Consider the following 10,380-nt stretch of genomic DNA (forward strand, 5'->3'; position numbering starts at 1 on the left):
CACTCATCAAAGACCATTTCCTGGAATCCTAGGAGGATCCAACATGACCTCTGGTTTCCCTTATTCCAGAGGATATCACCAAAATCAACAGACGCCTGTTCCTACTCGACAGTCAGCTGCTAATTATCCACTCAATGCATCGTCTGAGTTGTCTACCCCTCAAGTGAAAGAAAGAGATGAACGTAGTGACTTTGATCAACGTGCACAAACACCCTCCCTGATAAATCGTACAACCCACAACACAAAAGGAGATTTAGTCGAAGGATTTCCTATGCTGTCTGCTTCTCAGCCTCTGGTTGCATCCAGTTCGCCTCAGCAAAGTTCATCTTCTGGTATTATGTCTGACTCACCAGCCGGTATTTCAGCTCCGCAACATCGGTTTTGGAACCAGCCATTTAAGTCTCAGTCAGATGTTTTACGGCCGCATCCATTGCCTAGCAACAACATAGCAGTTAGCTTCTCAAGGCAGGAGAACGCAGATCAATTATCCTCCCAAACTGGAGGAAACGTTTCATTAAGTGGGAGGGACATGGTGAATATGCATGAGTTACAGAGTAAAGATACAGGTGCAAAACAAACATCTGATGTTGGTCCGATGTTCTCCAGTATGGTGCAGAGCAATCATCAATCCTTTGACCGCTCTCTTCCTTCAAACAACCTTGCAAAGGAAAGCTTACCTCACGATGAACAAATGGCTGGAAGTGGGGAGGGCGATTCACCCAAGATGACTGTGGAGAGAGTTGGCAATAGTGCTAGTGATACTCAAAAGGTAGCTTTCGGGGAACAACAATCACCTTCAAGGTCTGATGGTTTAGTTAGAGATGGATATAATCACAAAACGAACCAGATACCTCATTTTGGCCAAACTGTTTCTCAGATTTTCTCCACTAAGAATTATCCAGCCTCGGCTGGAGCAGTTCATCAACAAATCAGTCCTCAGATGGCTCCATCCTGGTATAATCAATATGGTACTTTCAAGAATGGACTGGTGGTACCCGTGAATGATACAGGGAGATCAACTCCCTTGAAGATAGGAGAACAAGCGTCTAATGTTGGGAGTGCGGTTGATGGTACACATTCTATTCAATTATCAAAGCAATTTCATATGCACCAAATGTCAGGCTCTGCACCAGGATTGGAGACTCCCTCATCAGAATCATTGCTTCATAGTGCTACTGACAAGGTTTTAAACGTTGATAAGCCAAAGAAGCGTAAAACTGCCACATCAGAATTATTATCCTGGAATAAAGAAGTCATGCAGGATCCCCAGAGGCTTAAGACGCTCAGGTGAGTGGCTTCTGAGCACTGATTTTTATTTTTTATTTTTTCATATCCATTACCCCATTACCGTATTTAACTCTCTCTCTCTCTCTATATATATATATATATATATATATATTCTTTACAGTGAGAACGAGACTAACTGGGCCAGAACAACTAATCGATTGGCTGAAAAAGTAAGTTTCCTCATTACATGTTTTATCGCTGCTCTTTATACAAGTTGCTGAATAGTGGCTTTTGTTTCTCACAGGTGGATTTTGAGACTTTACTTGAGGATGGCCCACCAATCAGATCAAAGAGAAGGCTTATATATTCAACACAACTCATGCAACAACTATTTAGCCCGCCTCCGGCTAGGGTGATATCTTTGGTTGCTAACTCGAATTATGAGTTTGTTGCATATAATGCTGCAAGAGCTGCACTGGGAGATGCATGTAGCTCCAGTGGTACCAACAGGAGTGAGTGCTTTTCACCTCCGAACGATTCAAACCTGTAAGGATATTTTCTTTTTATCCTTTAAATGCTGGAGATTTTCCAAAGCTCGGGTTGTGTATTGACATGAACCTAATCCACTCTTATATAGGTTGTCTGAGAGGACGGAAACTGAAAAAATTAGTGACCATTACATCTCCAAAGCAGCTGAAGATTTCATTAGTAGAACTCGGAAATTAGAGACTGAGTTTGCAGGGTAAAAACCATAGATCTCTCTTGTAACTGATTCCAGTTTGAACTGAGTACTCAATTTGGGTGGCTTGATCTCATAAACATTTGATTCTACTTGCAGGCTAGAAAATGGAACTACACTTCCAGACTTGAGAGTTGAAGTCCAGGATCTAGAGAAGTTTGCAGTGATCAATCGTTTTGCGAAGTTCCACCCACCAGCCTCATCGATGGACCGGACCGTGAATTCACTTAGGTTAAACCCTCAAAGATATGTTACCATAGCTCCCATGCCTCAGAATATTCCAGACAGGGTACAATGTCTATCTCTCTAACTATGGATGTATCCATATAATTTACTTTTTGGCCAATCTTCCCTATTCATTGCGTTCATATATCTCTCGTCCCAAAATCTTTCTTTTTTCTTTGGGGTGGGTACGAGTTAGTTGGTCGGAAACCTGAGAACAGTTAAGACCTCCATTCCATTGTTTAAAAAACCGGAGATTTTCTACTAAATGTGTAGCGTTACTGTATGCATAATCACAAATATTGTAAGTTAAATCCATTTTTATACAGACTTAAGTAAAGAAATATTTATTTCTCAGTAAAGTAACCCACTAGGTAAATTACACCTATGGTTTCCATCCAGTAAACATAACATAGCAATAAGTGGCAATATTGTTGATACACAGCTAAGATTCTAAGACATCTTTCTCACGTCATTGAGTACTATGTCGAATCAGTCATGCTTTAAAGTCGGTGAAAACTTAACCAGAAGCTGAACTTAGGAACAGATTTTGAGGTTTAGAAGGCAACTCTAATTTCTTCCCCTACCAAAGCAAATATCTCATCCACCCTGTAACAAATACGCAACAATAGTTCATCAGAAATCACTCTGTGCCCAGAAGAGTATAGAACGACAGAATGACAATGGTGAAGATGCTCATATTTTACCTATGAGTCTCAATGTTTACATCTGCAAGCCAAGTTGTCAAGTAAATCTGTAGAGAGAGAAGAATTATTAAAAGTTTTAGGATATAATGTTAGCAGAAGCATTTTCTTGTGTCGATCAAAACTCACGCACCTGCAAAATTTCTGCGGTTGGCTGGTTGGTATCTGATAAAGAGGGAATACCGATATTATTTTCTTTCACTCTGGGAAGAACTGGCTCAGATACTTCCATGGAATATAAAGAACATTTGGTGAGATGACCAACTTCCCCATGGTAAAGCTCATCTGACCAACAGCTGTTACCAGGTTGAGGAACTTCAGAGCTTAAAGAGATCAGTTCCATTATGAGCAATCTCTGTTAATATGCAGAAAAAAAACATCAGAAGCTAACCTAGAGCCTAACATATATGCAGAAAGATTTAGGAAGAAAGTATATATACTTTCAGCATTACTTCACGTTTGAACATCTCCACAAGCTCCTCAGCCATCTTCTCTACGATCATATGAACATCGCAAGTACCAAACTTTAGAGACGACAACATAAAAGGAGAAAAATAAACAAGTATTCAACTATCGTGTTCTGGATCCTACCAAATGCAGAGACATTCCAAAAATTATACACAGGGAAACCACCACAATCTCCAGCATCATTCGAGTCTTCCTTAGAGGCAGAGAACTGTATAAGTGACCCGTTACTCAGCTTCGTATAACATCTCAGAGATCTGCTTGCATCCACCATCTCAACAACAAGAGCTACCTGGTATTATTTCTACAGATTTGTTTACAGATTCCAAAATTCACCATTAGTTTATAGATGTAGAATCATGTTGCCACACTCACCATTTCCTTGTAGGACGATAAAAGCTTGGTTCGATAGGAACTCTGAACATAGAAAGAACAATACGTGAATTTAAAAAAAAAAAGAAAAACACAGAGAGATTGGTTAACAAAGAATTCTGAATTGAAATATTTATTCACCTGTTGCATAAACAGCTTCTTCAAAGCTTTCTTCTTAATATCAAGCATATCACTCAACACACCAAGCTCCATCATTGGCATATACCTATTTTAGTACCATGGATACACAATGTAGCAAGTAAGAATCAATCTTTCTATTCACATCAAAGTCAAATTCCAAAACAAAAAAAATCCACACTTTTGGGGCAAATACGAATTGACGAGCGAAGTAGCGTGAGATCTTCCGGCAGAGCTAGCGGCGATCCACTGTTGGCGACAATTCGACAGTTTTGACCACTGGTTCCTGAGATTACGCTGAGCAGCTGGTCTCCATAGCCTCATCGATGATGATAAACTCGCCGGAGATGGAGGAGCCGGCGATCGCGAAGAAGAGGCCGGAGATGGAGAAGCAGGCGGAGGAAACTGAGATATGCTCATTGTATAAGCTAAAGGGATTACTCCGAAACACTATAAAGTCGCCGGAAGATGAACGGCGTAAAGACGCCGGCTGTAGTTTCTTTTCACTTAGGAGGGCTTATGAAGAAATACGCAAAGGTTACAATTGTAATTGACTCATTTAATTTCGATTATTTTTAACTAATTTTATTAAACTGTGATTTGTTTAACTATTAATCGTAATTAAATTTGTCTCTGTATTTAATTGTTTTAGAATCTCTGAAAAAAATTACAGTAGATCAGAATTACCATCGGAGCTTTAGGGAGAGAGAGAGAGAGAGAGAGAGAGAGAAGATGTCTCACAGTCACGGGAACGCTTCGTCGGCGAACGATCCACGGCAGCCTTTGGCGGCGAAACCTTACACTCCACGGCCTGTTGCGCCGGAGGATCTTCCCGTTGACTACTCCGGATTCATCGCCGTTATCCTCGGCGTCTCCGGCGTTATGTTCAGGGTAACCTTTCATTAACTCTTCTTCTGATTGTAGAATCGTTTACTCCGGTTGTTCATTATGCTTATGCAGATTTAGTGAGTTAGATCGTTCGGATTAGATTGGTCTTCTCAGATTCATCAACAGCAAATCTGTAGCTCGTTCGATTCAGTCTTTCCTGATTTTTCTGAACATTTGGATCTTTCCAAACTCGCTAGTAATATCTTGAATGTTTGATTTGATTTAGCTTAGTTTCCACAATTGTGCAGATTCAAAACTGTGATTGTATCATATTATAGATTTTATAGACTAGAGATAAATTTAAAGCTTGTTGAAATCTGAGCTCGTGGCAGAGATGGAGTCAGTCACAGTGAAAGTGGAATAGAGATCGAATGTAGATTTCTCTTTTACCTTGAACATTTTTGGTTCTTTGAGTCTAAATAGATGAATGTGAGAAGAATTGGGAATTGTTATTCCATCCTCATTTTTGATTCATTTGTGTCTGCAGTACAAGATATGCTCGTGGCTTGCAATTATATTCTGTGCACAATCTCTGGCCAACATGAGGAACTTGGAGAATGATTTGAAGCAGATCTCCATGGCTATGATGTATGTTCCATCTCATCACTCTTTTCTTTTCATTAAGTTAGAGGAGCCTAATAATGCAATTGGAATATTAAGTGAATCATTGCAAATACCACTTTCTGTTAAAATTCGAAGAATGAATTGATGGGTAATCTCTCCTTTGTTAATACTCGTAATTGTTGATATACTGAACTCAGTTTTTTCATGTATTGAAACAGGTTTGCTATAATGGGACTGGTCACTAACTACTTAGGGCCTAATAGACCCGCCACAAAGAAATAATCCTCAAGCCTAAGAGGGTAACAAAGTACTCTGCTTTTTCATGACGTCTTTTACCGACCTTGTTTGGTTCTTGTTTCCGCACCAGAGAGCTAGTGTTGTTTTATTTTTGTGTACGACACTCTAATCGTTTTAGTAGCAAACTAGAACCCTCATCATTTGTGGGGTTTAAAGATTCTAGATCCAGTTGCAAAGAATGTGAAATCCAACTTTTCTCTTTTGATCTCCCTGATCTTGGGCCCTTGTTTCTTGGATCATAATTGTTAGATCAGACGAAGATAAACTGGAATTTATTCAACCTATCGATGTTTGAAATTCGTACTTCCATCAAATAACCACTTTGCAGACCAAGCAAACGTCTCACTGTGTTTGGTTTCATTAGCTTCTTGTCTCAATCTCTTACCGTACCGTATGTAATTCATTCCAAACAAGAGCCTTGTCATATTAACTTCCTTCTTGAATATATAATCACATCCTGCCATTGCTAACTGATGATGTTGACTTGGCTTTCAGAGGTGAATATTAACACTCACAAGTGAAGCAAAAGCTCGAAAGCTGTTACTAAGTTCAGCTTCTGGTTAAGTTTTAACGACTGATTATATAAACTATAAATAGCACTCGATGACTTGGGACTTCAGAGAAGAGAGAAATCTTTAGAATCTTAGCTATGTGAAAACAAAATTATTGCACTGGCGGTGTTACCTCGTAGGGTTTCTGTTATGGGCAATCTTTCTTTACTAAGTATACAAATTGATGACTTACAAGTTACAATATTCAAGATGATGCATACAGTAATGCTACATGTCTACTACGAAATCTCCGGCCTCCCGATGATGAAGGCCTTCACTGTTCTCAGGAGTCCAACCAACTAACTCGTCCCCACCCATAAAATGAAACATTTTGGGGAGGACTGGCCAAAAAGTGAATTATATGGGTCTATTAATAGTTAGAAAGAGAGACATTGTACCCTGTCTGGAATGTGCTGAGGCATTGGAGCTATGGTAACATATCTTTGTGGGTTTAACCTAACTGGACTCACGGTCCGGTCCATAGATGGGGATGATTGGTGGAAACTTGCAAAGCGATTGATCACTGCAAACCGCTCTAGATCCTGGACTTCGATTCTCAAGTCTGTAATTGTAGTTCCATTTTCTAGTCTGCAGGAAGAACCAGATGCTCATGAGACCAAGCCAGCCCAAATGAGTACCCATTTAAAACTGGAATTAATTACAAGAGATAGCTACGGTTTTTTTACCCTGCAAAGTCGGTCTCTAGTTTCCGTGTTCTACTAATGAAATCTTCAGCTGCTTTGGAGATGTACTGGTCACTGATTTTTTCAGTTTTTGTTCTCTCAGACAACCTACACAAGAGTGAATCGGTTCAAGGCAATTTAAAAAAGTCTAGACATTCTCCAATATTTCAGGGATAAACAGAAAATAGCCTTACGGGTTTGAATTGTTCGGGGGCGAAAAGCCCCCACTCCTGTCGGTAGAAGTTGAACTGCAGGCATCTCCTAGTGCAGCTCTAGCAGCAGTATATGCAACAAATTCATAATTTGAGCTAGCAACTAAAGATACCACCCTATCAGGAAGGGGGCGAAACAGTTGCTGCATGAGCTGTGTTGTGTATATAAGCCTTCTTTTTGATCTAATTGGTGGGTCATCCTCAAGTAAAGTCACAAATTCCACCTGTGAGAAGCCATCAACGTATTCAACAACATTGTACAAAGATACCGCCAGAAAAAAATATGTAATGAGGAAACTCACTTTTTCAGTAAATCGATTAGTTGCTCTCGCCCAATCAACCTCGGCCTCACTGTAAAAGAAAACAGAAAGTTAGATACGGTAATGGATATGAAATTTTAAATAAATACTAGTGCTCATAAGCCACACACCCGAGAGTCTTAAGCCTCTGGGGACCTTGCATAATTTCTTTATTCCAAGATAGAAGTCCTGATGTGGCCGTTTTGCGCTTCCTTGGTTTATCATCCTTCAGAAGTTGGTCAGTAGCACCATTAGGCAATGAGGTAGATAAGAGAGTCTCCGCTCCTGGTGTGGAGGACATTTGCTGCATATGAACAACGTAACCAGGATCCGTAGTATCTAGTTGCTTGAACGGTTGAGCAGAATGTAAACCATCAACCGAATTCTTCAAGAGTGTGAATCTCCCTGTATCATTCACATGTTGCACCTGTCCTTTCTTGAAAGCCTCATATTGACTATACCTGGATGGAGCTATTTGAGGACTGATTTGTTGATGATCTGCTCCAGCCGAGGCTGCAGGATTCTTGTTGGAGAAACTCTGAGAGACAGTTTGGCCAAAATGAAGCATGTAGTTCGCTGATTCATTGTGATTCAATCCATCCACAACTAAACCAAGAGATCTTGAAGGTGATTGTGTTTCTTTCCCGCCAGGAAACACATGCAAACTATGGGCATTTGCTTGAGTAAGAGACTCCGGTGAGAACTTCGACCGAAAACTGTCACTTGAGTTTTCTTTTCCAGAGTTCCCCATTTCATTTGATTCAGCCATGACTTTACCAGCATTATTACTCGCATATGACTCAAGAATCTGACTGCTGTCTCCAGATTTCAGTTGATGAATAGCTTTTTCTACAGAGTTATTACAGGGATGCTGTTGGATATTTCCCTGGACGTCCCTCAAAGCACTAGAATCATTTCCTGCACCATAGTTTGCCCTTTGCATTTGTGTAAAATGATTCTTCTGTCCCATCAGAGCAGCTGAGCTTGGATTAGAAGCAGCGTTCCAGTTACCAGGTCTATCATCAATGACCTCATTCTTTCCAGTAGAACACAAATCATTCTGCACATTAATGCCTGAACTTAAAGAATGAAACATATTTCCAGCCATTTGACTGTTTTGAGTCATGGGCTTCTCCAACAGGCCATCATCTGAAACTGTATTTCCCTTGTCTTCCAAATGTTGAACAGTTGATCCAGTTGAATTACTGTGGACTCTATCACTGAGTGCATTTGAAGCCTTGACACCAGAATCTTGGCCCCGATTACCAATATGAGAATCTGCATGTGGGGTAGTATTGCTGTTAGCCCATACAGATTGCTGTTTACTACCCCATTCATGTACGCCTGCATCATTGCTGGATGTTTCTGCTACAGCAGATTGCATAAGAGCACTCCAACTCCCACTTTGCAAAGAGGAGCATGGATCAAAAATGTCAGAACTACTGGAGATAAGATTTCCTGTCAAGCTCATATCAGTGCTGTTTCCAAATGCCTCCCACAAATTGTCATCCGAACCAAACAAAATCTTTTCCTCTGTTGGATCTAATGTCGACGACTTCTGCAATGTATTGATATTTTCAGATACTTTCACAAATGAATTTTCTGATAGACCAGAACCCTCCATCTGACCAAATTTATCCTGCCCTGACATGCTCTGGAAACTTTCAAAATTAGGCCTATTATTTGAACCTGGAACTGATATATGGGAGAACACATTCTCCTGGTATGTGGATCCAGGGACCATATGATTGGCCTGTACGTCACCTTGATTCAGAAATGCCATTGGCTGATTAGTGAGAGAGGAACTCATGTTTGCAGAACCATGTTGTGCAGCTAACCTGTTCATCTGAACTGAAGAAATGGCATTTTGAGGTGCATTTGTCCCACCAACAGGCATACCGTACAAGGAAGGTTCAAGCTGTTGTACCATTAAGTTTGGCTGCCCGTGCTCAGGGGTAATCATAAGCCCATTGGATGAACCTTGAACAACTGGCGAGATACCGCGATGCATCCAGTTTGTATTTCCTGTCATAAGATCTGGCTGCAACCAATTATTAGACGCATCCTGAAGAGGGACACCACCAATATAAGGATGGGACTGGTTATCACTTGAGCGACTTCCATTGACTGCATTTGAATTCAAAGAATTGAGCTGCCTGGCCTCTAGCTGTTGCTTTTGAAGTTGTTGTTGCATTTGATATTCATGCATTTGCTTAAACATAACTTGCTGCTTTAGTAGTTGCATATCATTGAACGTCATCTGCTGCCTTGGAAAAGGCTGGAGCATGCCAGGGAGCTGAGTGTTTGATTGTTGTTGACCACCAAGAAAATCATAGTTAACAGGAGATTCTCCCATATCAAACCTCATAGGAATTTTATGAATGTCTGGAGTGAATCCTCTCCCTGATAACTTATCCCTACTAGATTCTACATCCACTCCCGAAAAATTTGCCTCATTTGGCGATGCCTGCAACGCAAGGTTCCCATGCATGTAACCATTTGCGGGTTGCTGGTGTTCTTGCAATACACTTCTGGAATATTCAGACCTCATAGGCTGCTGATTGAAATACAAACCATGCTGTGAATTTGAAGGTTGCCCTCTCTCAGGATCAACTGAAATATGCAAAAAAGCTACGTTTAAAAGCTAACAACCAGAGCATTATCCAGCATACTAAGCTCTAGGCTATGTATGAATGAAGTATATATGCAGAGCATAAGTTGTGGAGTTCCCCGTCATAAGGAGACAAAATCCATACCAGATTGTTGTGTGCTATAACTCTTGAGATTGGCAATAAGGGATGGGTCAATCTGCCTCTGGTTGCTGACTAGACCATTACTAAATCCGGACCAGCTTCCGTCAGCAACCTGAGGCTGGTCTTGGGATAAGCCCTCCTGTCCAAAGAAATTGTGGATCCTCTCTCCAAATTCGTTTCCAGGCATAGATTCAGCTCCGAGAAATTATTTTAAAGATCTGGACCTCGAAAAGAAACAGAAAAAAAAAAAAAAAAAAAAAAAAAAA

The 10,380-nt window shown here is 40.5% G+C and overlaps 5 protein-coding genes across 6 annotated transcripts in view; 3 read left to right on the forward strand and 2 right to left on the reverse strand.

Annotated features, from left to right (window-relative positions):
* LOC104734810 overlaps window positions 1-100 on the forward strand; it is a gene marked incomplete in the record, with an annotated part of 5,348 nt that extends 5,248 nt beyond the window's left edge. The window contains 1 exon segment of the mRNA XM_010454459.2: window positions 1-100.
* Window positions 1-2,540, forward strand: part of LOC104734811 — an 18,436-nt gene extending 15,896 nt beyond the window's left edge. The window contains exons 7-11 of one of the 2 annotated variants that reach the window (XM_010454463.2): window positions 54-1,287; window positions 1,409-1,457; window positions 1,532-1,773; window positions 1,865-1,969; window positions 2,066-2,540. In XM_010454463.2, the coding sequence (XP_010452765.1) occupies window positions 54-1,287; window positions 1,409-1,457; window positions 1,532-1,773; window positions 1,865-1,969; window positions 2,066-2,276 (1,841 nt within the window). In that variant the 3' untranslated portion in view covers window positions 2,277-2,540. Of the gene's footprint in view, window positions 1,288-1,408; window positions 1,458-1,531; window positions 1,774-1,864; window positions 1,970-2,065 lie in introns of both variants that reach the window. The other variant, XM_010454462.2, reaches the window with a different exon arrangement.
* LOC104734813 lies at window positions 2,520-4,382 on the reverse strand. The gene is made up of 8 exons (XM_010454464.2): window positions 4,049-4,382; window positions 3,871-3,955; window positions 3,733-3,774; window positions 3,484-3,649; window positions 3,333-3,385; window positions 3,026-3,247; window positions 2,896-2,942; window positions 2,520-2,797 (listed from the first exon to the last, which is right to left on the reverse strand). Exons 1-8 carry the CDS (start codon window positions 4,285-4,287, stop codon window positions 2,746-2,748), a joined length of 906 nt encoding a protein of 301 aa, XP_010452766.1. The 5' UTR covers window positions 4,288-4,382; the 3' UTR covers window positions 2,520-2,745.
* Window positions 4,530-5,896, forward strand: LOC104734814 (protein Asterix). Its single transcript, XM_010454465.2, has 3 exons — window positions 4,530-4,758; window positions 5,243-5,343; window positions 5,538-5,896. The coding sequence occupies exons 1-3, from the start codon at window positions 4,600-4,602 to the stop codon at window positions 5,599-5,601; spliced, it is 324 nt and encodes a 107-aa protein (XP_010452767.1). The 5' UTR covers window positions 4,530-4,599; the 3' UTR covers window positions 5,602-5,896.
* LOC104734815 lies at window positions 6,262-10,351 on the reverse strand. The gene is made up of 6 exons (XM_010454466.2): window positions 10,118-10,351; window positions 7,493-9,974; window positions 7,365-7,413; window positions 7,045-7,286; window positions 6,854-6,958; window positions 6,262-6,755 (listed from the first exon to the last, which is right to left on the reverse strand). The coding sequence occupies exons 1-6, from the start codon at window positions 10,299-10,301 to the stop codon at window positions 6,545-6,547; spliced, it is 3,273 nt and encodes a 1,090-aa protein (XP_010452768.1). The 5' UTR covers window positions 10,302-10,351; the 3' UTR covers window positions 6,262-6,544.

Source organism: Camelina sativa, chromosome 13, assembly GCF_000633955.1.
Source record: "Camelina sativa cultivar DH55 chromosome 13, Cs, whole genome shotgun sequence".
NCBI classification, from domain to species: domain Eukaryota; kingdom Viridiplantae; phylum Streptophyta; class Magnoliopsida; order Brassicales; family Brassicaceae; genus Camelina; species Camelina sativa.

Coding starts and splice junctions, on each gene's coding strand:
- LOC104734815 (XM_010454466.2), bottom strand. CDS start 10,301: ATGCCTGGAAACGAATTTGGAGAGAGGATCCACAATTTCTTTGGACAG. Junction 7,414..7,492: donor CAGAGGCTTAAGACTCTCGG/GTGTGTGGCTTA, acceptor TTTCTTTTACAG/TGAGGCCGAGGTTGATTGGG. Junction 7,287..7,364: donor CTAATCGATTTACTGAAAAA/GTGAGTTTCCTC, acceptor GGCTTCTCACAG/GTGGAATTTGTGACTTTACT.
- LOC104734813 (XM_010454464.2), bottom strand. CDS start 4,287: ATGAGCATATCTCAGTTTCCTCCGCCTGCTTCTCCATCTCCGGCCTCT. Junction 3,956..4,048: donor AATTCGTATTTGCCCCAAAA/GTGTGGATTTTT, acceptor GTACTAAAATAG/GTATATGCCAATGATGGAGC. Junction 3,248..3,332: donor AACGTGAAGTAATGCTGAAA/GTATATATACTT, acceptor GCATATTAACAG/AGATTGCTCATAATGGAACT.
- LOC104734814 (XM_010454465.2), top strand. CDS start 4,600: ATGTCTCACAGTCACGGGAACGCTTCGTCGGCGAACGATCCACGGCAG. Junction 4,759..5,242: donor TCTCCGGCGTTATGTTCAGG/GTAACCTTTCAT, acceptor TTGTGTCTGCAG/TACAAGATATGCTCGTGGCT. Junction 5,344..5,537: donor CAGATCTCCATGGCTATGAT/GTATGTTCCATC, acceptor GTATTGAAACAG/GTTTGCTATAATGGGACTGG.